Source organism: Tamandua tetradactyla, chromosome 4 (assembly GCF_023851605.1).
Source record: "Tamandua tetradactyla isolate mTamTet1 chromosome 4, mTamTet1.pri, whole genome shotgun sequence".
Classification (NCBI taxonomy): Eukaryota; Metazoa; Chordata; class Mammalia; order Pilosa; family Myrmecophagidae; genus Tamandua; species Tamandua tetradactyla.
In genome coordinates, this window is record NC_135330.1 from 140,312,374 (window position 1) to 140,338,979 (window position 26,606).

Consider the following 26,606-nt stretch of genomic DNA (forward strand, 5'->3'; position numbering starts at 1 on the left):
GTATTCCAGATATTTAATGTTTTCTTCCTATCTGCACCTCAACAGATGATCTTGCCTCCTTTTTCACACAAAAAAAGTTTCTGTAGGGCATTAACTCCCCATAACTTCCAGAATTATATCTATTTTCATATGTCATTGTACTCACATACAATCCTTAGAGAAGGAGGTATATCTCCTTTCCAAGACTAGCTCCCTTCAACCACCTCCTCTGGAGCCTTGCTCCAAAATGCCTTAAACAGAAACAACGAAATATTAAAATAATTTTTTACATAATCCATTATATGAAAAGAGTAATATATTCTATTTTTAAATTTTTATTTACCATCTCTACCTACCAATGTTAAGACTGATTATTCTGTCCCTGTTTTTTCCAGTCAAATTCCCAAAAAAGGGACTACGTTTGCACCAAATAATGTGTTTGAATAAGGCTGTAGATTGTAAGTCCCTGGCATACCTCTGAATTGAATTCTCTAGGGTAAGGTGCCCATCCTTTGTCCAATCAGCTGTATCAGAACACCTGAAGGGAAACAGGATCACCTCTTCACAAGAAACTACTTCTTTCTCACAGGCCATGACTGGCTTCTCTGTGATTAGCATCTGAAGTACAAGTACAGGCTTTCTTCACTGTGCACAGTAGTACAGAACCATAAAAATGACTGTGCAAGCTGAAACTGTGCCCTTAATAACCATTAGGAAAATTATTGTTGTTCTAAGACCTTAAAGAAATTTTTCAAAACACTAGGAACTGTTGTTACTGCCATTTATAAATGTGTAGAGAAGTGAAGAAATAATAAAGCTATATTTATTTAATATGCTATAATTTAAAATATTAGAGACATTAAGAATTACAGGATTTTATTTCTTTTTAAAGATCTTACCTATAGTTATTTGCGCAGTACTTGCCTCATCATATAACTTACGATTCAGAGTAAGCGTATTTTCTATGCCTTCGTGAATTGTCATTCTTCTTTCTAAGTTTGGGTCAGTTTTCAATATTTTATCCTTTGCATTTTTAATATCATGAAATATCTCCAAGATTTCCTTTATGGAGCATTCTTTGCCAGCTCACTTCCTTAGGGACATCTTCATCCTTTTCATCACAGCTACTTTCCTCATTTATGTTGACAAGTTTACTTTCACTAAGTTTCTCTGGCTACACACCTAGAGTCTCTTACAGCAGTGTCAACATTCCCAGATACCTTTTAATAAGTCCGTGTATGTTGTATTTGAATTTCACTTCCAGCATTATCATTTTGCATTTCTTTGCTGAATTTTCATTTTTGTTGGCTAATTCCCTGTTTCAGCTATCCATTTTTATAAAATGTCCACCTGGGTTTATCGAAAGCAAACCATCTACACATTTTTGCTATTGTTTTGTGAACTCAATAACAGATCCAAAATGACCAGTTATGTACAGACTGAAGGAAGTGATGTGAGTGATCACTAATCACTTGTGTATATCACTTGTGTATCTTTTTTATATGTAGTGATTTGTAGACTGAAGCACTAACAGCAACATTTGTGCTTTTTTGCGATAACTTCATAGTCAACACACTGTAGTAACTGAAATTTGAATCTTGTTTGGAAATTGGTATAATTTAAATGAACTGTGTTATCTGAAATCCATGCCTCTTGGAGCTGTGCAAAGCAAGAACTGCCTGTTCTGATGATCTACATCTTTTGCAATACTTTGCTTCCCGACAGCTCATACTTTTGTGCCATACACATTGACAGCCTTACACCTTCATTTTTAACACAAAATTCTGACATATACACACACACACACATATACACTAAGAGGTACTTCAAACTATTTCACAATGGTTTAACTGGTTTAACTGCCAACTAAAAAGTCCAATTTAAGTTATTTCTGTCTTTATACATATAAATTCATTGTAAAATTATTTCAATGTTTAATTGTATCTTGCCCTCATTATTTTATTTAAATGAGTGGAAAACCAAAAAAAAAGTTGAAGTGCTAAAATAAATGATAAATTTAGGTCTTAATTTTTAAAAGGAAATACATAGCTTTCATAACCATAATTCATTTGAGAAAAAAACATAAATTCACCTGCAAACTAATGAAATTTAAACCATACCTCACACCATATACAAAAATTTAACTCAAAGTCAATCAGAACCTAAACATAAGAGCTAAAACCATCAAACCCTTAGAAAAAAACACAGGGGAAAACCTTCATAACCTTGGATTTGGCAAGATTTTCCTATATATGACATCAAAAGTATGAACAACAAAAGAAAGATTAATGGGATTTCATCAAAATGAAAAAAATCTTTTGTATGTTGAAGGGCGTTATCAGGAAAGTGAAAACACAATCTTTAGAATGAGAGAAAATATTTGGAAATCATATATCTGATAAAGGTTTAATATCCAGAATATATAAAGAAATCCTACACTTCAACAACAGCAAAAAACAACCCATTTAGAAAATGCAGGCAAAAGACTTTAATAGACATTTCTTCAAAGAAGATATACAAATGGCCAAAAGCACATGAAAAAGGAAAATATATCAAATAAAAACCACAGTGAAATACCATATCACACCCAATAAAATGGCTACTATTTTTTAAAAAATTGTAAGTGTTGAAGAGGATGAGAAGAAATAGGAACATTCATTCATTTTGATTGTTATGAAAAATGGTTCAACCACTGTGGAAAACAGTTCCTCAGAAAGATTTGAAAGGAAGGACTCAAACAGATATTTGGACACCAATGATCATGGTAGCATTATTCCCAATTGCCAAAATATGGAAGCAACCCAAGTGTCTATCAACTGATGAATGTATAAATAAATGTGGTATGCATATACAATGGAATATTATTCAGCTATAAGAAGGAATGAAGTTCTGGTACATGCAACAACATGGATGAGCCTTCAAGACATCATATCGAGTGAAATAAGCCAGTTACGAAAGGGAAAAATGTTGTATAACCTCACTGAATTTTAAATATGAAATATTTGAGAATTCATTTCTTCTAATATGAAATATTTGGAATAAACTGATAGAGTTAGAATCTAGAATATGGAATGGGGTAAGAAATGAGTTAATACTTAAATTGTAGGGTTTCTATTTGGATTGATTATAAAATTTTGGCAATGAATGGTGGTGATGGTAGCACAATATTGTCAGCATAATTAACAGCACTGAATTATATATGTGAATGTGGTTAAGAGGAAATTTAGGTTAAATATATGTTACTAGGATAATTTTTTTTTAAATATAGGGCTTCATCTGTAAAATGGTTGTATAAATTTAAACTTAGCACAGTATGTTTTAGAATAAAAACTATGTAAAATCCTAAGATGCAACAGGTCTATAAAAACTAACTATTAAAATTAAATAAACTCTGTTTCTTTCCAACACATTCTAAATACATGGCAGAGATTTTTAAGTTTCAGCCCAAAAATCGGTGTTAGCCATAAAAAATTTTCAATAAATTTGATCTTAAGAAAAAAGAAAAACACACGATGACGGTACAACACAAACAGTGGACCCTATTGTAAGCAATGGACTATAGTTAACAGCACAATTATTAAAATGTGCTTTTATTCTATCAAATGTATCAGCAATGCAAGGCATAAATAATAGGGTGGTATTTGGGAACTCTGTATTTTATGCATGATTTTTCTGTAAGCCTACAACTTCTCTAATAAAAGAAAAATCATATATATATATATATATATATATATATATATATATCATATCTTGTCCCAGAAAAAGAGTAAATCCTTCACCTCAGTTGAGCAACTATGAAAGAAAGAGAAAAAAATTTTTAATAAATATAAAAAGCTAGAAATTTATAATCAAAGAATATCTAAAGGTCATAAAATAGTTAAGAATTTTATAATATTTTTGCTTCTGGAATAAAATACCACCACCACCCCCGTCCCCTCATACTTAAAATAAATAGTCAACAATTTTGTTGTGATTGTTCAGCTTTTGCATATACAACTTTAGAATGTGTTTTTCAAGAACTTCTTAAATTTCATTATAAGGGTCTGCTGGTACTGCCAATATTTACATTTCCCTAAGAAAAAGAGAACCAAAACACACAAAACTATAACAGAGTGGGTATATTCGTATTAATGGTAAGACTATAAATTGATAAAAATCCTTTAGGGAAGAACTTTAATATTATCTCTCAAGATCATTGAAACCCAGAGGGACCAGCCCCTCCAAGATTATCAACTAATTATACCTACCTATCCCTTATTGCTGACAAAATCAGAACAGCCATTGCCCAAAGATCTCTATAGATTGGGAGAAGGGTCAAAGAAGAGAGGTGTTATAACAGAGAAAATAGGATTTAACAAATGATTATGACTGCTGAATCACTGTACTTTCTTTAAGCCTCCAGTGTTTTGGAGGAGCTAGAAGAAAATATCTGAGATAGTGGAATAGTAACTCATAACGTACTCTGAAATCTGTTCTGTATGTACTTTGAGTATGTAGTCTTACTGATAAGAATTAACATTAATGAGTGAACTTGGAGAATTTAAGTTAAGAACACAAGTTACCAGGAGATAGAAATAAGGTAGCAATTAGGTCATTGGTGCTGAAGGAGTACAGATTGTGCAGCAGGACTGATTGTAAAAATTCGGAAATGTATAACATAATGCTACCTCATTGTCGCACAATAGTATAAGTAAACTGAATGAAACTGAATGTGAGTATGATACAGGGAGAAGGTCTGGGGGCACGTATGGAACCAGAAGGATAGATAGAGGATAAAGACTGAGATGGTATACTTTAGGAATGCCTAGGGTGTACAATGATGGTGATTAAATCTACAAATTAAAAAATGTTTTTTCATGAGGAAGAACAAAGGAATGTCATTATTTCAGGGTATTGAAAATAGTATATGGAAAAAAGTACAATCAGTATAAGCTAGGATCTACAGTCAACAGTAACATTGTAATATGCTCCCACTGAATGTAACAAAGGCATTAAGTCAAAACTAAAGTCAACAGGTGGGGGGATTGGGAAACGGGTATGGATTCTTTGTGGAAGAAAAGGAAATGTCTTCAGATGGAGTATGGTGGCAAAGGCATGTCTATACACTTAGGACTATTTGATGGGTGAATAAAACTATTTTAAAATGAACAGAGAGAAACAAGTGCTAGAGAAAATACAGAGGAAGAGATGTACCTATTCGCTGTTGGCAGGGAAGCTGAGAGGTGCATCCCCTTGGAGTGCAGCATGGTGATTCCACAGGAGACTGGAGATGGGTTTGCCATATGATCCTAAAACTCCATCGCTCAGTATATACCTGGAGGAACTGAGTGAGGGGACACAAATGGACATTTGTGCATTGGTGTTTCTGGCGGCTGGTGTTCAAGATCCACAATGGATGGAGGTGGCCTAGGGGTACAACTACTGAAGAATGGAAGGGGGGACTATGGTGTATACATACAATGGACTACTGAGCAGCTGAGAGAAGGAATGAAAATGTGAGGCATGCAACTAGATCAATGAAACTTAAGAGCTGTATGTTGAGTGAAATGTCAGGAACAAAAAGACAAATATCATGCCTTGATCATATGGACTAACTATAATATAAAAATTTGGTGAACTAAAGTCAAGAGCATGGGTTATCAGGTTGGGGCTTATTGTAAAGGATCCTAGATTGTAAGCTCTTACAACTATCACATAAATTCAGGAATTGTAACTGTTAATTCTAAGTTCTGAGATACTGAGCTGTTTATTTATAACATGCTCTCTCCCAGAAACTTCAAGTATTTATGTGACAGCTAAGACTCACAGTTAGAGCTCCGAAGTGATGAAAGTCAGCAATATCACGTACAGGAACTGTTTAAGAAGTTGAAAAAGTGATCAGACATCAAGTAGAGATATGAACGAAGCTGATAAGGATAGGGTATATGAGAAGACTGGATAAAGGATGATTTCATCCATAATTTAAAACTTCAACTTCTGTGCAAAGACTAAAGGGAGAGATGTTTATTTGGTGCAAAATTTGTATTTTGGGTAGTACATTTTCTAATTTAATTTCATCAGTTTAGTTGAACACCATAAGTACATGGACTCTTGAATAGGGAGTGAGATCTTGTTGATTTGTCCAGGTTAGCGTGATGCCCTGATAAATTCCAGAGTGATTTGGACATGAATAAAGAAGTATTTGCAAAGTCCCTTTGAGGATACTGGGGAGAAAGGAAGAAATAGCCAACTTCCCCATTTGGAGAATTTCTGATATTCTTGGAGGCACTAGGGTTAACCAAATCAATAGGCTGAGCCCCCGATCTTGGAGTTCACCTTTATGAAACTTATTCCTGCAAAGGATAGACTAAGTCTACTTAAAATTAGGCCTAAGAGTCACCCCCAGAGAACCTCTTTTTGTTGCTCGGAGGCCAACATGGCAAGTGAACTCACTGCCAACACTGCAAGTAAACTCACTTACCCTACCCCCACCACAGGACATGACTCCCAGGGGTGTAAATCTCCCTGGCAACATGGGATACAAACCCTGGGATGAGCCCAGACCCAGCATCAAGGGACTGAGAAAACCTTCTTGACCAAAAGGGGCAGAGAGAAATGAGGAAAAATTAAGTGTCAGTGGCTGAAAGATTTCAAACAGAGTCAAGAGGTTATCCTGGAGGTTATTCTTATACATTATAAACGTATCCCTTTTTAGTTTATGGTGTATTGTAGTGGCTAGAGGGAAATACCTGAAACTGTAGAACTGTGTTCCAGTACACTTGTTTCTTGAAGATGATTGTATAATATATAGCTTTTATAATGCGATTGTGTGATTATGAAAACCTTGTGTCTCATGCTCCTTTTAGCTAGGGTATGGAGAGATGAGTAAAAAATATGGATAAAAAAATGAATAATAGGGGAAGCAAAGGTTAAAATAAATTAGGTAGATGGAAATACTAGTGGTGAATGAGAGGGAGGGGTAAGGGCTATGGCTTGTATGAGTTTTTTGGGTCTTTTTTTCATTCGTTTTCTAGAGTGATGCAAATGTTCAAAAAAATGATCAAGGTGATGAATACACAACTATATGATGAGCTATTAATTATATACCATGTATGGAATGTTTGTATGTTAAGAATGTTTGCATAAGTTTTATCAATAAAAATATTTTAAAAATTAAAAAATTTAATAAGAAAGTTTGCATGTTAAGTTTTATCAATAAAGTGCTTTGAAAATTATTTGCTTTCTTTTCTTTGTATATATGTTATATTTTACAATTAAAAAAGCTAAAAAAAAAAAAATCATTAAGTAGTCATGTCCCTTAACCTAGTATCTTCTGTCCTGGAAAATTTAGCCTAAAGAAAATATTGATTTAAGATAAAGGGTCTACAATACAGAAAAAGTTTGTTGTATCCTTCCTTATATTGGTCAAACATTGATATCCTAAATACCAGTCACTATAGGAATGCTTTTAAGTTATGGCACATTAACATGTTAGACTATTTTTTTACCCATTAAAAATATAAAGTCAAGTACTACAACAAAAAAGATTATGATATAAGATTAAGCGTAAAAACATAATACAAAGTTATGTGCATAGCAACTCAGATACATAAATTAAAGTTACAAAGACTGAAAGAAAATATGCAAAGATGAAACTACTAAAATATAATGATTTATTAAGATTTATTAAGATTCTCTTAATGTTATTTTAACTGGAAACAAAACTTAAAGGATTTTCATTTTTAGCCAGTGAGTTTTCATTCAAGATGATTTTATGCCACATAGCTTCTTAGATCAATAAATATTAAGAAAATGTAGGTCACCCACCCCTAAAATTTATAAGTATTAGTATTTCATTAAGAAACTTTCCTTCCTGTCTACATAGTCTCTTTTTGTTGTTTTTAAAATAACATTTATTTTTTAGATAAATTTAAAGTTAATTGGGCAATATAGAAAACTGAAAAGCACAAGAAGCAATGAACACAAAAGTTATACATAATCACAGCACTTTACAGTTTGACATATCTTTCTAGATTCTTTATGTGTGTACACACAACTGAGTTTGTTTTTATGTGGTTTAGATCACACAGAACGTATCATGCTTTTTCATGTATATTTACCGATTCTAAGTCACAAAGCCATGAATATAATGATAACCAAAAATACATGACACCAATTTAATCAGGGGAAACAAATGTATTCCTGCCTTTCTTGGGAACAAAAATTTCATAAAAGACAAAAATAGTAGGTAGGCTGGGTGGGCCACGGTGGCTCAGCAGGCAAGAAAGCTTGCCTGCCATGCCAGAGCACCCGGGTTCGATTCCCGGTGCCTGCCCATGTAAAAAAAAAAAAAAAAAAGTGGGTAGGCAATGGTGGCTCAGTGGTAGAGTTCTCACCTGCCATGCTGGAGACCCAGGTTCAATTCCATGTGCCTGCCCATGTTAAAAAAAAAAAAAAAAACATTAACAGTATTTTTCCCAGTGCCTGCCCATGCAAAAAAAAAAGACAAAAAATAGTGATAGGTCTCTAGATAGTTGCAGAGTTATAAATACTGTATTCCCTTAATTCTAAAATTTAGAATTAGACATAAAGTGAGAGTACAGAAAGTATAATGCATCTAAGAGAATTCATTGTCAGATATATCAAAATAATAGCTCGGTATATTTCCATTGAATTACTTAGCAACATTTTCCTATGGGACAGCCAAGAGATGTGCACATACAATGGTTACATCAAAATGGAAATATGAGGAGTGCACAGGTAGTTTAGTGGTAGGATTTTCGCTTTCACCTGCCATGCGGGAGACCCGGGTTCAATTCCTAGCCTATAGAGTCCTTCATTATGAAGAATATCTATATTAACCAATCATTTTTAAAACTTTCAAATTTACCTAGGAAAAGCTTTTCAAGAATAGTTCATACAAGGGGATGTTGGTATTCTTTGTGCTAGAACACTCGGAATGATTTGTAGTTGTAAAACTTTCTAGATATTAATGAAATCTGTTTTTCTTTAGCTTGACAGGGCGAATTCTTTGTTAAATCAAACACAGCAGCCTTACAGATATCTCATTGAATCAGTGCGTCAGAGAGATTCTACAATTGATTCACTGAAAGAATGTATTACACAACTTGAGAAAGATGTCAGGTAAATCATCTACAGATCTTTTATTTGAATAATAAAGACATTGTAAATAGATACTGCTATAGATAAATTCAGGTTTAAATTAAAGAAAAAAATTTAAATAATGAAGATAGTCTTAAATGTAATGAGTATTACATTTTTCTTTCGAAAAACTTAGGTCATGTCAAATCAGATATTCATATTCCACCTTATGATCAGAAGTCTTGTATGGAAATAACAGTGCTACACTTATTAACAAAGCACTCCTACCCTTGGGCATGCAACAGCTAGCCTCTCCTTATTGCCCTAGAATTCTTTATTGTTATGTGTGTTGACCAGAAAGAAGAGAGGAATATAACCACATGACATTCATGGAGTTAAAATAACTTTTTAAACAGATAAAATGTACACATTTGCTTAGATTGATGTTGACTTTGCTAAGGAATTTTTAAGCTTTTATTCCCCTGACCCTTTACGTGAAGTAACCTGTGAATTACCTAAATGTAAATAAATAAATTCCTTTCACTTCCTTAGATTGAAAGTATTTTGTTATGTGAGTCCTTTTTCAAAAGAGGTGTTCCGTTTAGAAGTCATTCAAATTCTGTAACTCTTCATGCTATGTGATCATTTAAGTTCTTTTGAATTGAAGTAGAAAGAATGATGCCTTGCTTAAAAAGAAAGAGGTTTTGATCTTGGCTTAGTTGTTTTTAGATTTTAAGATTATAAAAATGATTTAATTTTTATGGATAAATTATTAACTGACTCATAAATGTGGGATCAGAGAGTAAGGTGAGAGTGGAAATTGTAAAATTAAGGAATTGGAAAACAGTAAGAAGTAAGCTATTAAACCCAAGTTTCCTAAGGTATACAACCAAAAGTATAAAACTATTGGTAATTAACTGCAAGAAATTAATGTTCTTTTTAAGAAATCATTTCCACCACACCAGAATAATTGGTCCAGAACTTTACTCCTGGTCTTAATTTTTTGATGACTTGATAAAATCATTTTAAATCACTTTATTCAATATCACTTTATGCTACAAAATTAATAGCAGTGATTTATTTTTATTTTATATATTTTAATTTTAAACTGAAAATAATATTGAGAATATATACTACTGAGAATATATAGTTAATTGATCCATAATTAGATATTGAGGACAATAGATGTTATCTTTCACCATTCACAGGGCATGTGGCTATCTTAGGGATATCGAGGGCAGAACCCCAAAAAGAACTTTTTCTTCTCATGTTATATATTTCGATTGTTCTCAAATTTTTGATAAAAGTCTTGTTTACCTTTATAAAGCCTTGGAGGAAGGGTATATAAAAAGTATGAAAAGATAACCCCCTTCACAGTTTCAAATAAATTTCTTCAAATATTAATTTTACTAACAATTAAGACAGCTGAAAATGTTTAATATGGAAAAGAATAATAGCTAGCTACAGGAGAAAATTAAAAAGATTAGTAAATTCAGCCCTAGAGAGATTTTGTAACTTGTCCTATAAGAATATACAGCTTTGTAGTAGAGCCAAAATCTGAATGTAAATGGTTTTTAATTGTATACTTTGAACTATTTTGTTATACTGCTTTTTTATGTTCCATGCTGAGTAAGGGTTAATTTTTCATGAAGTGATATAATTGAGGAAGAGAAGCAAAAAAAACCAGTATAGAATAGTGGTTAAAGTAGGACTTTAATGAGGTGATAACAGTTGAAGCTGGGAGTTTGTTAGGTTTTTTTCTCTTCTTTTGAAATATTCCATAGTAAAAAATGTTAAAAATATATAAAGATTTTAAAAAGAAGTACAGGGGATGCAAGGATAGTTCAGTGGTAGAATTCTCACCTACCATGTGGGAGACTGAGGTTCGATTCCTGGTCCATGCCCTTCCCAAAAAACAAGCAAAACAAACAAACAGAAAACAAACAAAATTCAACAAATGGTGCTGCAGTAACGGGAAACTCACATGGAAAAATAATGAAATGTGACCCCTCCATGCAGCATATAAAAAAAAGGGAGTACAGGATCTATAGATAGGTTGCATGGGATCAAATCCAATTCAGTACTTGGTTTTGAATTGGGACAAGTCACTTAAACTCTCTAAGCTGCCCCTTTTCAATCAAACTTTCTGTAATGATGAAAATGTTCTACATATGCACTGTTCAGTATGGTAGCCATTAACCACATGTGACTGTTGAGCATATGAAATGTGACTATTAAGGGTGAGGTACTAAATTTTTTATTTAAATTAGTTTAAATTGAAATTACCCAAATGTACCACACTAATGCATGGAGTTAATAATAGGAGGGTTATATTGGAACTCTGTATTTGCTCTGTGAATTTTTCTGTAAATCTTCAACTTCTCTAATTAAAAAAAATTTTATTTTTTAATTAAATTGCCACTTGTGGCTAACTAGCTTGGTATTGGTCAGTACAGCCAGTCTCCTCATCTGTGAAAGGAAAGTGGTGCAAACAGCACCTAATTCATATGGTTGTTCTGAGATAAAATGATATGATCTTTGTAATATAAGTAGCACAGTACCCAGTACATTGTAAATGCTTAATAAATGTTTGCTAGTATTAGTATTTATCTTACATTTAACATATTTTTATATTGAAAATTATCTTTAAAAGGATAACAGTTATCAAAATATTTTGAATTTGAACAAAAATTAGAACTTCCTTAATACAATAACAGTAATCATAAAAGCAATCCCATGTATGGAATTAACTACCAAACAAATTTTTGTGCTAAGCATTTGAGTCCTTTAAAACTGTTTTTGCAAGATTTTAGTAGATTCTTAATTTTCACGAGATGTGAAACCTTGCTCTTTACTGAAGCAACTAACTTCTAATGTGAAAATTTAAGATGCTTTCAGTAGCTTAAATTGAAATGCTAAGTTATATTCTGGGTACCTTAGAAATAATACAATATAACATTGTCATTTATAAGTCAGCCCAGTCAACAGGTCAGATGCAGCACTATGGATCACATTCTATGTATTTCACCACTACACTAAGCCAGTGACATTTCAGATCCTATAATTAGGCTTCCAGAAGAATAATGGAATAATCTTGAGTTTTGAATACCCATCAACTTAATTTATTTTCTCATGGTAAAATATAGGTATTAATGTGAAAGCCTGGGATAGTTGCACAAATTAATGAAGTAACGTATATATAAATCTTCTGGCATATAGGAAAAACTCAGTAAATACTACTTCCTCTCCCTTTGCCCTCCATTAATTCAAAATTTAAAAATTAGATGGACCATCTAAAAATATTACTAAGTTATTATGTTCCTTGAAAATTCCTGTTCATCTTTGCTGGGTATTTATTTTAATTATAAAGAGTATTTACATTAATTGATTATTAAAATGTTTCTCTAACTTATACAATAAAAGCTTTTTAAGGAACTAAATAATTTCATGATTTTCTTAGAAAATTAAACAATACCACATCCACTTCTCACAAGTTTAACTATTTTTAATAATATATTCCATTTCCAGAAAAGTTAGAGTAAATATGCACTAAAATGAATTTGTTATAAGCATGCTAATAGCTAATATTTGAGGGGGTGCAAGGGTAGTTCAATGGTAGAATTCTCCTCTGCCATGTGAGAGACCCGGTGGTTCATTTCCCAGCCCATGTACATCAAAAAAAAAAAAAAAGCTAATATTTCAGGTGTCACTATTAACTACTTTGAATTCCCCTATCATTAAAGCAATATCTATCTTAAAATTTAATATTATTACCTCTCCTCCACCAAGTCACAAGAGATAGTCTGGGTTATATAGTTTGAGCTATAGTTCAAAACTAAAGAAAGCATGGAAAGAGAATAATTAGCATAAATTTTCATGCCATGTTGCCAGCTCTCAGTTCACTCTTTTTTTTTTTCTCAGTTCACTCTTAACTAGTAGTTAAAGAAGAAAAGGCTACATTGTCTATTTCTATTGTAAGACTAACCCAGGTTATATTGATCCAGGAAGTTAAAGAGTAATATATCAAGAATATGTTTTCATAACAGGTGAAACAACCAGAAACATGAGTTTCTGAGTAATAATTAACAGTGAATTGAACAATTATGAGTGTAATATACCATTCGAGGTAGATGTTCTTATAAGGAGATTTGGTCTGTAGTTGTTCTATGAGTCACACGTAGAAGCTTTGTATTTTTAAAGGTAAGATTCCACTGTTATGAAATACGTCTTAAGAGACTAAACTGTTGAGTAATTACCCTGGAAGAACACCGAGTGTGCTAATAATCATATTCAGTTTTAGAGACCCATAAATTAAAGGTGGTCTCCCTTGAGGTTTTAGAGTATATTTTGAGGAATATTTAAGAGAAGACTAAGACTTTGAAAGTACATACACAAATATTCTAATCATAGAAATATTGTCTATGGATTCCATAGTTTGTGATAACCTGAGGCCTTGAATACAGCAGAACTGCTCTGTAAACTTGTTTATCCACCTACCCTTTATTCAGTGGGTTTAGAAGAATATTTCATTTTCTGGTTCTAATTAATTTATATATGTAGAATAATAAAACTCCAGCCAGTATAAAATGGGACCAAATTTTTATCTTTTAAATATTAATATAGCCTTACAATTAGGTTCCGTAGATAGATTCTCCCCATCTCGTACCAGAAAGTACGTTATATTAAAGGGAAATTCACAATGCAGACTAAGAATTGAAGATTGAACTAAGAGTTGGAGGCACAGATTCTTTTCACAAGATTACCAGACTAAATATCTGATTCATTTGCCTAGCCAAATTATATTTGTATGTGGTAAATTATAAAATACTACTTCAATTTTCTGAATAAATCTGTTAATTTGATTTCTAACTTCTTGTGTTTTATTATTTCACCCATATATTCTCCTTTTTACCTTCTGTAAGTTCCACCTCATCTTTTTACATTTCAGGCATAAGTAGTCTTCTTTAAAAGAATAATTTTATTCCCAAACTAGGGAGGAAAATATCCTCAGGAAAGCATCTTGGTTATACTGTCAAATAATTATTTAAAGAGAAAGAATCTTTTTACAAAATAGCTAGGCCATTGAAAAATCAGGCATTACAATGGCTGATCTGATATCTTTAAAGACTATAAATTTAATTTATCTTTAATCAAAACTATCAGATTTAAGTTCACTATTTTGCTATTTTATATTTATTAATTATATACCGATGTGATGACTTTAAAACTTTGTTTTCTTCCAGCAATTTAAATAAAGAAAAGTCCACTTTACTACAAACGAAGAATCAAATGGCATTAGATTTAGAACAACTTCTAAATCATCGTGAGGTACTTCTTCCATTTTGTCATATTTTTTAACATTTTCAGGTTTCTTTGGTGTCCTTCCATGTTGTATAAAGATTACTGGATTCTAATTTTCCATGTTGATTAATAACTTCTTCATGTTTACATCTGACTGTTGTCTTAGTATTCATTTTTATTCCTAGAGTGCCCCTCTGGCTGCTTCTGTATTGCCTTATTTATATTTCTTTCACTAAATTTCCACATAATTTAATTATCAATTTTATCTCTTCTCCCATTTAACAGTAAGTTTCTTTAGTATACCTCTGTCTTATTCATCATTTTGTGCCCAATATCTACCATGCAATATTTGTAGTGTACTTTAAAGTTGATAAAGGTATTTTATTTTTTCATTTGGTCCTTACCAAAATTCTTCTAGGGTAAATATAATCACCATTTTATAGAGGGAGAAATGTGTCTTAAGTGACTTGCCCAAGGATAGTTAATAACTAAGAAAGAGAGAAGCCCAGTTTTGTTTTGTTTCTTTAAGTCAGGCTATTGAGATATAAAATACATACAGAAGAATTCACCCTTTTGGTGTATAGTTCTATGATTTTTTGACTAATACACACAATTATGTAATCATCACCTTAATCAATGTATAGAATAGTTCCCATCACCCAAAAAAATTCCCTCATGCCTCCTTTTTGTCAACCCATTTCCCCAATCTCATGGCCTACCAACCAGTGATCTGATCTCTATTCCTATAGTTTTACCTTTTCCAGAATTTCCTATAAATGAAATTATTCATATATAGCCTTTTGAGTCTGACCTTTTTTTCACTTAGCATAATACATTTGAGATTCATTATTGTTGTGGTAAATGTTGGTCATTTGTTTCTTTTTACTGCTGAATAGTATTCCCTTCCGTGGATGTTTCAATTGATGGGCCTTTGAATTGTTTCCTGGCTTTATCCATCACTGCTCCTATCAGTTAAGTCCTAGGATTCTGCCTTCAAATAATTGTCTCTACACTGTGGAAACCTGATGCATTCACTATATGAAATTTTCACAAATATTTTTGAAATTGAATATTTAAGAGCTAGTCACTACTAATTATACCAACTACTTTTATTTTCATAAAATTTCATAACAAGTATTTTTTTCACAATACCAGTTCTCATCTGAGTTTAAATTATTATGATAGACTCTAAAAAATACATGAACAGGGCAGGCCACGGTGGCTCAGCAGGCAAGAATGCTTGCCTGCCATGCCAGAAGACCCAGGTTCGATTCCCGGTGCCTGCCCATGTAAAAAATTTTTTAAATAATTAACATAATTTTAAAAAAATAAAAGCCATTTAAAATATATATATATATGTGAACAATTCTGATTTATATATTTTGTACTTCAGCTTAGAATTACATTATTCATGTTTCCAAAGAAAAGCTAAAACGTTTAACTTACTGGATTGGGAATTGAGTAGATTTAGAAGAACATGTGTTTAAGCATGAAAATTAATTTCTAGCATTATGAAACAACTCATATAAATTATGTTTTAATGATCCAATATTGTGGCTTTTGTTAATGCCAAACATGTAAAGAAAAGTAACCTTTTTCTTTTCAAAGCAAAGTAAAAATGAAAGTTTAATGAAATAAATCTTATACAAATTTTTAATGTATTTCTAAGAAATAGTTTAACACCAACTTGTGACATGTATACAGATACAAAAGCATTACTTACTGCTTGTGTGGCAGCAAAATAGCTGGTGGCCTATGGGAATGCTTGGCCATCTGCTTGAATGTTTACCTGATGAAACAGGGTCTGCAGGATTGACTTCTTCACTTCATATCTCTGAGGATTGTATTGTCCTTAAAATAGCCAATTGAAAATAATTGGATAAGAATAATTCTACTTTATATGGCAAAAGGGGCTTGCTTTGTGGGTATGAATAAATTAAGGATTTGGAAATGGAACAATTATCCTGGATTATACAGGTATACCCAATATAATCCTAAGGGTCCTTTTAAGAGGGAGGTAGGAGTTTCAGAGTCAGAGAAGGAGATGTCATGAGTGAAGCAGAAATAGGAGTAAGGAGACCACTAGCCAAAAAATACAAGCACCTTCTGAAAAAGGTAAAGAAGTGGATTCTTCTCTAGAGCGTCTAAAGAGAACATCATGCTGCTTACTGATTTTAGGCTTCTGAATTGCCAAAACTGTAAGATAATAAATGTGTGCTATTTTAAGTTTGTTACAGCAGTAATGGAAAACTAATATATTCATAAAGCTGCACTCCCAACTGTCAGTTTGTTGCCTTATGTCCTACTTTGGTAGCCAACATCTTTGCCAGTATAGGCACTTAGTATAGGGTTAATTGCGTCTTTTGATGTCCTTATCATTACAACTTATTGTAATATCAATGTAGATAAAATTATAAACTCTGCTTTTCTTGTATTTAATTATGAGTGATACACAGACTATGCCCTAACTTTTAAATTGCTAATATTTTTGTACTTAATTAACCATTATGAACAAAAGCTTAACATTATTTTTAAATTAAATTAAGAACTATTTGTTTTTACAGGAAAATATTGCCGATTTATATATAGTTCATTTTATGACTGATTCACTTGCATTATCCATTATCAGTTCATAAATTAAAATTTAATGATGAGAAAAACAAAAAGAGTAATTGATTAATTTATTGAAAGTGAAAACCAGGCTGGGACTAGAGTCAAACAAGCAAAGCACCTAGGGCGCAAAATTTAAAGAGACACTAGCACTCAGAAGCATGCAAAGTTCAGGGGTGGCACCTGAGAGCTAGTGCCTCCTTAGATTTTGTGTCACAGGTTAGTAGTTTGCCTCATCCTGGTCAGAACCCTGGGAAAATTCTCTAATATCAGTCATTGTTTTAAATAGCTAAATTTTGATTATTTAAATTAGGAATTTTTAAAGAGAGCAAATGAACATTTTAGAAGTTTTTCATTTCCTTTTTTGTTGGACAGCTTTATCTGTGACTTTTTAAGGAGGGTCACTTAGTTCTGATATGATTGTATATGCTCATGTAATATAAATGAGATCACCAACTCATTTACATAGTTATCAGTTATGTATTAAATGAAATAAGGAAACTGGACAATTCAAATTGACAATTCTAAGACATTTGAGGCATAGTCACAGAAAATTTTAATTTTCTATATTAGGGTTAGCTCAAAAATTTTAGCTTTCATGTTAGGGATTCAGTTTTAATCTAAAAGTTCAAAATCCTAGATTTCAAAAATGATAAAATTAATATTGACCTTTCATGCTATAAATTTTTAGCATTTATACATTCAGAAATAATTGTGCTTTTGCATTTACTTAGAAAAGAAAAAATAATTATCTCTGGACTTATGAATGGTGTACTAGGTGATTCTAATCTCACTTTTTTCTTAAAAGAAAATATATTAGTCTAATATTAAGGATAAAATGATAAAAATGTTACAAGAGAATGGATGTGGAGAAAATAGTATATGTTTTAGTTTGAAAGTTGCTGGAGTGCTATATGCCAGAAACAGAACAGCTTTTAAAGGGGAATTTAAAAAGTTACAAGTTTACAGTTCTAAGGCTATGAAAATATCCAATTAAAGCAAGTCTATAGAAATGTCCAATCTAAGGCATCGAGGGAAAGATGTCTTGTTCAAGAAGGCCAATGAGGTTCACGGTTTCTCTCTCAATTGGAGACTCAGGGTTTCTCTCTGAATTGGAAAGGCAGATGGCTAATGTGGTGATGTCTGCCAACTTTCTCTCCAGGCCTCTTGTTTCATGAAGCTCTCCTGGGGGTGTTTTCCTTCTTCACCTCCAAAGGTCTCTGGCTCCGTGGGCTCTAAAGCCTTTTCCAAACTGGTTCCCTCTTAAAGGGCTCCAATAAGCAGCCCCACCTTGAACAGCTGCAGACACACCTCCGTGGAAACCATCAAATCAAAAGTTACCACCCATAATCGGTTGGGTCACATCTCCATGGAAACAGTAAAAATTCTCCGGCCCAACAATATTGAATGAGGATTTAAAAACTTGGCTTTTCTGGGTAAACAGATTTAAACTGGCACGCATTTTTAAAGATTTACTAATAAATAGAATTGAGAACTCCATCTACCCAAAACACTCTATTCTAAATTCTCCATAGTCCATCCCTATACTCAGTAAAATCTTCATTAAGCAGAGTAGAGGTCCAAGATATCTCTCCTCACAAAAATTCATTAAGGCGTAATTTAATGTTATGCCTTCTGCCTTTATACAAGATGTGGTGTGATCTCTCTATTTTATAAAGGTTTATGGTAGTCTACTAGATCATTTAACATTTAAGACAGCCCATTGAAGTAAATATCATTGTCCCTGTTTTTACAGATGAAACTGACTCTGATAAAAATTAGATACCTCAACTATGATTACATGCTTACTGTCAAAACTAAAAATAAATCCATTTTTCCTCAAAGACAAAAGCTTATGATCTTTCTCCTTAGTCCCCTTTGGAGAAAAAGGCCTATTGAATGATTGTTTGCATTAGTGCCAGGAAAAATTTTGCCCTGTTGATGAAGTTATATCTTTCTTCTCATTAGAAAATGAAAATTACGTATTTCAGCATTTCCGTTTTATCTTAGTTGCCAGAGAACTCAGGTATTATAATCTCCTTCATTTTTTTTATTTTAACTTTTTATTTTTGAAGTCATTGCAAAAATAGTACAAACCCCATCCAGAGACCTACAACATACCTGTCCCCTGGAGACCTAGTTTTAACATTCTAAACCATTCTATCTATCCCTCTATCTGTCTGACTGTCACCTGTATCTATTTATTTTCTGAACATTTGAGTGTAGTTTGTATACAACATCCTCCTTGAACACATAATACTTCCATGTATATTTCCTAAGAACAAGGATATTCACTCATTTTACCACTTTAAGTATAGTTATCAAGGTCAAGAAATTTCACATTTATAGAAAGCTTACTGTCTGTATTTCACCTTTTTTCCCAATAGTGTCATTTTGGGAAATAGTGTCCTTTTGAGCCTTTTCTCCTCCATTATTAGATCCCATTCCAAAATTGCGTCTTGCATTATGTGTCATTGTCTCTTGAGAAAGCTCTTTTTTTTTTAATTGTGAAAACATATTCAACATAAACTTTCCCATTTGAACCACTCCCAAGCAAACCATGCAGTGGGATATATGAGAAATTACATTCACAAAGGTTGTACTACTGTCACGACCGCCCATTATCTGAACTATCTCATCATCCCAAACAGAAACTTTACATGATAATACATTAACTCTTCATTCCCCCTACCCCTGGTACCTGGTAACCTGTACTCTATTTTCTGTCTCTATGAGTCTTCATATTCTCCAATATTTTCTTTGTGGTTGCTATCTTACTTTCCCAGCTGCTAAAACAGATATGTTATAGTGGGTTGGGATAAGCAACAGGAATTTATTGATAGCTCATGGTTTTCAGGCTAGGAGAAATCAAGGGACCAGCAAGGTGATTCTTTCTCCCTGAAGGTGTTGGCATCTGGGCCACAAGATTGAATCAGGATTAAAACATGGCTTTTCTAGGGTACTTAATACTTTCAGACTGGCACACCATATATTATGCATGCATTTTATCTTGGTCTTGCACTTGTGGCCCTAGGAATTCCTCCATTTACATGGATATGAATATCTTCATTCAACTAGGAAACAGTGTTTCCTCATGTACCAGGTGCAATACTCTGTGTCCCACGGCTGGCACTCTTTTGCCCAAGGCAGCTGTGATTTGACTGTTCCCCCAAGTTCAACATGCAATACAAGTTCTGAGGTGGGGAGTGTGAGGTGGCAAGCCTGTGACAGGTGTCCTGGTTCATTGTTTTAGACTGCCTCTAGACGTTTGGGCACTTGTCCAAACATGTACCCTAGTATGTATACAAAATTTACTCTCTACCCTCTTTTTCTAAAAGTTTATCTCCATAAGTTCATGAATAAGAAGACCATCTGATAATAGTGGAAAGAGAATCAACTTTCAAATTGGACAGTTTGAAATCCAGCATTTCTAATTACATTATTTTGAGCAGTTTAACCTCTATAAACTTCAAGTCACTGAAATTTAAAATGAAAGAACAAATATGACTTATTTGTTTTGTATCTCATTTGGTACAGAACAAATCTTAATTCTTTTCATGTTTCCTGTACATTATAATCTAGAAGTGATTTAGACCTTATTTACATATAATGTTCCTGAAACTTCTTTTCTTTATGATACACCTAACCAATTCAGGAAACATTTGCTGAGCACCTACTGCATTCTAGAATAGAGGCAGTCTCCTATAGTAGTGAAGAGCACAGGCTCTGGAACCTTTCCCTGGGTTTAATTCATTGCTCTAAGATCTATTAGCTGTGTATCTTGGGGCAAGTTATTTAACTTCTTTATACCTCAGTTGTCAAATAAGGATTATAGCACTAACCTCATAGCATTCTTATGAGGACTAAATGAGTTAATAAAAGAAAGGGGGTTAGAACAGTCCCTAGCACATGGTAAGCACAATATCAATATGTCATTATAAAAAATGTGGTGCTGGTGGTGGTTTTTGTTGTTATTCCAGGCATTATGCCAAAAGGTGGAGTGACTTAACTAGATTGTGCCCATTTAATGATACACTGATGTTTTATGAAAGAATTTTTCCCGGTTACCAACTTTGATTGAAATTGTCTAATATTTTTCATAATTTTTGTATCTTATATAGTCTTCACTCTCTGTTACTGATACTCATGTAATGTGTCATTAATGTTCATAATATAACAAGTTTGAAAGCCTGCAGTTTTATAGTCTCAAAAATAATTTTTCATCATACTAAAATGTCTTTTTCTATATTTTCATACCAACATTAAATTAAATTTAGAGATATTTTAAAGTATATAAGATTATATACAATATATATAAAATAAAATATATTACATCTCATTGTACATTGTTTCGTCTACCTACCAAATAACAATACTTTCATCTATGTTGCCACATAGATGTAAGGTATTCATTTATTCTAGTTTAATTTTTTAACCTTGGTGCCCACCACTTTTTCCTCGTCAATAAGAAGAATTGAGGAATTATTATTGAGTAAAATTAATACTTTTCATTTGACAGTGTTTTAAATAAGTTAAGGGGTATATGACTATTGCTAATAGTAGATATAGCTCATTGAAATTTCTGAATTATTTTCATTTCATATGACTTTTTCACTAACCAGGATTTTTTTTTCCAGTAGTTAATTACTAGATCTTGAATCCTTAGCCTTTACCCCATCTCCTTAATTCTGTAAGCCATCTCAAAAGTAGACAATTTCTGGACTTCCCATATCCCTGAGGAGGTGGGGTGCAGACTATATGAATCAAATCTAGAACTCTTGTAATTTTCTAACATCTGTGATCTAACCTTCAACATACCTGCCCATTCTTGTCTATTACTATACCTTCCACAAATATATACATCTGTCCTTGACTTTATTCGTTTGATTTCCCTCTAGTTATAATTCCTTTCACCCTTCATTGCCTCTGAAAAGCCTACCTATTTTCCAGTATCCACTTTAAATATTTCCTAAGAAACCTTCCTTATTTTTTATCCACAACTTCTATCATCTTCCTTTATTGTCATATATACCTAGAATATAGCACATTTTATTAAATCATTCAAAAATTATTTATTGAGCATCTCTTATATAATAGGCATCTTTCTAAACCTTAGAGATACAGTGATTAACAAGCAAGACAAGATTCCTCAGTTCACAGACCTTATAACCAGTGGGTATAACAACAATTAAATCAACAATTACAATATAGTATAAGTAAAACAGTGATGTAAGGTACCATAGTATTTGCATCTTGCCCACATTTGTGTTCAGGGAAGACTTCCTAGAGAAAGTAATGATTAAAATCAGTCCTACTCAGAGCTAGAGCTCTGGAGCTATGAAAGTCAGCAGTACCCTATATAGGAACTGCTTAAAAAGTTGAAAAAGTGATCAGACTTCAAGTAGAGATATGAATGAAGCTGATCTGGATAGGACTAAGATATCAGAATACAGGGTAAAGGATGATACCGTCCACATTTTAAAACTTCAACTTCTGTGTGAGATTAAAGGGAGAGATGTTTATTTGGTGCAAAATTTATTTTTTGGGTAGTACATTTCCTAATTTAACACGTGTGCTTAGTTTAGTTGAACATCTTAAGTACATGGAATCTTGAATAGGCATGAGATTTTGTTCGTTTTTGACCAGGCTAAAACACACAGGTTAGTGTGTTTCCCTGATATATCCCAGAGTAATGTGGTCAGTGAGTAAATAAGTACTTGCAAAGTCCCCTTGGGGGACTGGAAAAAAAGGAAGAAATACATAACTTCCCCATTTGGAGAATTTCTGATATTCTTGTAAACAGTGGAACAACCAGATCAATAGGCCACGCCCTCAATCTTGGATTCGCCCCTTTGAAACTTATTCCTGCAAAAGATAGGCTAAGCCTGCTTAAAATCAGGCCTAAGTGTCACTGCCAGAGAACTTCTTTTGTTGCTCAGACGTGGCCTCTCTCTCTAAGCCAATCGGCAGGTGAACTCACTACCGTCCCGCCTATGTGAGACATTACTACCAGGGGTGTAAATCTCCCTGGCAACGTGTGACAGAAAACCCAGGATGAGCTGGGACCTGGCAAAAGGGATTGAGAAAGCCTTCTTGACCAAAAGGAAGAAGAGAGAAATGAGATAAAATGAAGTTTCAGTGGCTGAGAAATTTCAGAATTGAGAAGTTACTCTGGAGGTTATTCTTATGCATTATATAGATTTCCCTTTTTAGTTTACAGTGTATTGGAGTATCTGGTGGGAAGTACCTGAAACTGTTGAGCTGTGTTCCAGTAACTTTGATTCTTGAAGATTGAATAACTATATAGCTTTTACAGTTTGATCATGTGATTGTGAAAACCTTGTGTCTGATGCTCTTTTTATACAGGGCATGGACAGATGAGTAAAAAAATTATATGGATAAAAAAAGTAAATAAAAACAGCAGGGACAAAGGGTAAAATAAACTGGGTAGATGGAAATACTAGTGGTCAATGAGAGGGATGGGTAAGGTATATGGTTGTATGAGTTTTTTCTTTTTTCTTTTAATTTCCTTTTCTGGAGTGAGACAGATGTTCTAAAAAACGATTATGGTGATTAATACACAACTATGTGATGATATTGTGAGCCATTGATTGTATACCATGTATGGAATGTATGTATATAAAAATTTCTCAGTAAAAATATATTTTTTAAAATCAGTCCTAAAAGAAGAGTAGGAATTCACCAGACAAAGATGGAGGGAGGAGAGAGGCTATTAGTAGTATTCCAATTTAGGGACTAGCATGTGCAAAACTTAGATGAGAAAGCATTGTGCTTTCTAGGAACTAAAAGTAGTTCAGTGTGACTGGAATTTAAGGTAGGTGTCTAGAGCTTTGAAGTCTCAGATTTTGCCCTACCCGTATGCTAATTAGTTTGCCACAATTTCAGTGGGTGCTAGCAGAAGACATGAGACTCCTGGGTCAGAGATACAGGATTTTGTTACTCATAGCAATAGCAACAGCCAATGTATCAGCATTTGTGTCAGTTTCTAGAGCCCAAATTGCCAAGGGGCAACAATGAAGAAGTCCAGGTGACACATACACATGCAATAGGATCCCCAAGCTTAATGGATCCAAATCTTTTATAGTAGTTGATGAGCTTGCCTGACATCTGCCTTGGAGGGAGACATTGTCATTATTATATTTAACATTTTAAGCATGCCTACCTTTTGCTCCAGAGGGAGATGCTATCTCTGTCTTCCTCGGCTGTTCATTATACAGATATCCTTGAAAAGACAATCCAAAACAAAAGCTGTCAGTGCCCCTGTTCAAATGACATGCAAAAACACCAGAGACCCATGGAAAAGAATCTCCCAACAGTAGGGAGAAGCATCAGATGTGTATAAAGAGGTAAGCAGGGACGAGATTATGGAAGATATTTTATCTGGGTGGGTAGGTAAATCATTCTGGCTGAGCTATGGAGAATGGATGAGAGAAGAGCAAAACTAGTGATAAGAGCCACTTACACCTGGGGAAGCTTGTCCAGAAATTCACTGAGCAGTGGGATGGTTTGTACTTAAACTCGTGATAATGGGGTCTGACAAAAATAGATCAATTTGAAAGCTATTTAGGAGGCAGAATCAAAAGGCTTAGTAATTGACTGGGTTGAGGAAATGATAAAGAGAGGACTGAGAAATGATGTCCAGTTTTTGGCTTGTGTCGCTGCTTCTGTATTGGTGCTGCTTTTGTAGTGGTACTACAAAGAACATAGGAGTAATAAGTTCGGGGAAGAAGAGCTCAAGAAAATATCCAAGTGGATATATCCAGCCAAGTGTTAAATAATTTAAGTTCTGGAACTCAAGAAAGAGAAGTGGGCTTGACTCTGAGATTTGAGTCATCAGCATAAAGGTAAACTTTAGATCATGAAAGTAGATAAATGAATTAGTGAGAGTATATAAAGAATAGAAAAGGCCGACAGCAGGATCTTGAAGAGCACCAATATTTAAAAGGTGGCTGAGGAAAAAGTGCTTACACAAATAAGAATGAGGAGTGACAGAGAAATGGGAGGAATTTTTCTCAGAAAGAGAGTTCTCTCAGGGAAGCCCAGAAAGAACCACTCAGAAATGAGGTCTTGTTAGCAGTGGCATATGCTGTGGAGAGGTCAGGTCAAGCAAAGATAAAAACAGAAATTGTCATTTGGATTTAATGAGATATAAAAGCAGTTTAAGTGGCTCTAAAGAGTAGATTTGCAGTGAATTGATGAGTGAGTGGAAGTTGGAATGTAGGCACACAAAAAATAGATAACCCAAGGTATTTGAATAAGAAAATACGGGGTGATCGAGAAGGAAGCATGAGATCAAGGGCTTTTATCCTTCAAAGTTGGGGATTATTCAGTTTGAATAATGATAGGAAGCAGCCAAATAATGAAAGACATTAAAAGTACAAAAGAGAGGAGTTAATCAATTGAGCAGAGTGTTGGGAAAGAGAATTCAGAGCAAAGTGATGGGATTTAGCTGTAGACAAAAGAGACACCTTTTCCATTTTAAAGAGTAGAAAGAAGGATTAAGATAAAAGTATGTTTGTAGTTTTGGAGGTAAGAATTTAGGTAGGACCCATCTAATGGCTCTTTCTTAATGGTCAGAGACATGATAGGTCAGAATTTTGAGGAAAATAGAATTTTGAAATAGCTACATAATGAACATTGTGTATTACAGAAACGTAAATGAATTGACAAATTGTGTTGAACGAACACTCAAAATGCAATGCCCATATGTTTATAGTAGTACCATTCTGTGTAATTTTTCCCTGGCAGCACCGTAGGCGTACACATGGAAAAGATGGGCTGCTGCATTCATCAAGAATTACATTCTGCCTTATACTATATGTCTGTATATACAAGTTCAACTCCCTCCTTAAATTATAAGGCTGGAGTAACCTTTATAGTCCTAATGTCACCTACATCTTTAAATACTGAAGAAACAGCCACCAATTAGACAGGCAAGACTTGAGATCATATCCTAACTCTGATTTTAATAGCTATGGATTCTTTGGAAAATTATTTAACTTCTTTAAACTCATTTTCTTCATTTATAAATAAATTTGGTAATATCTGTTTTGCTCAGTTGTGTGAGGCTTAAACAACATAATATGACTGGCATATAACAGTGGTTCAACAAATGTAGTTCCCTTCCTTCTGTTTCCTTCTGTTTCTACTCAACTTTCAAGTGTCAGCTCAAATGTTATCTGTTCTATGAAGCTCTCCCTAACTCAACAAAGCAAAACTTACCATTTTTACTACGTTTTTCCCACAGCACTTTTAAACAAATATTTCTGTTAATGTTCATATCACTAAAATATCATAGTTATGGATGTTTTATGCAATGGAATGCCTCACTCCTCTTTATATCTTAGTCTCTAGCACTGTATTTACACATAATAAGTACTCAGATATTTATATTGAACTAATTATGGTTCCCTCCAGTCCTCAATAATAATTGCACTAGCAATTGTGTTATTAAGTCAAATAGAGAACTTTAAGAAACTGACATTTTGTATAGTCTTACTCACCACTACCCCAAAAATAAGTTTCACTCTGTTAACTTATCATTTTAAATGGGAAAAAAGAACAGATGCTCTCCTAGACACGAGAACGAATTTCAGAAAACTATTTGAAAATAA

At 33.4% G+C, this 26,606-nt stretch overlaps 1 protein-coding gene across 6 annotated transcripts in view; it reads left to right on the forward strand.

Moving 5' to 3' along the window:
• PIBF1 (progesterone immunomodulatory binding factor 1) overlaps positions 1–26,606 on the forward strand; it is a 341,226-nt gene that overhangs the window by 285,443 nt on the left and 29,177 nt on the right. For all 6 annotated transcript variants that reach the window (XM_077158415.1, XM_077158414.1, XM_077158416.1 and 3 more), the window contains 2 exons: positions 8,972–9,102; positions 14,304–14,388. In XM_077158415.1, the coding sequence (XP_077014530.1) occupies positions 8,972–9,102; positions 14,304–14,388 (216 nt within the window). The remainder of the gene's footprint in view (positions 1–8,971; positions 9,103–14,303; positions 14,389–26,606) is intronic.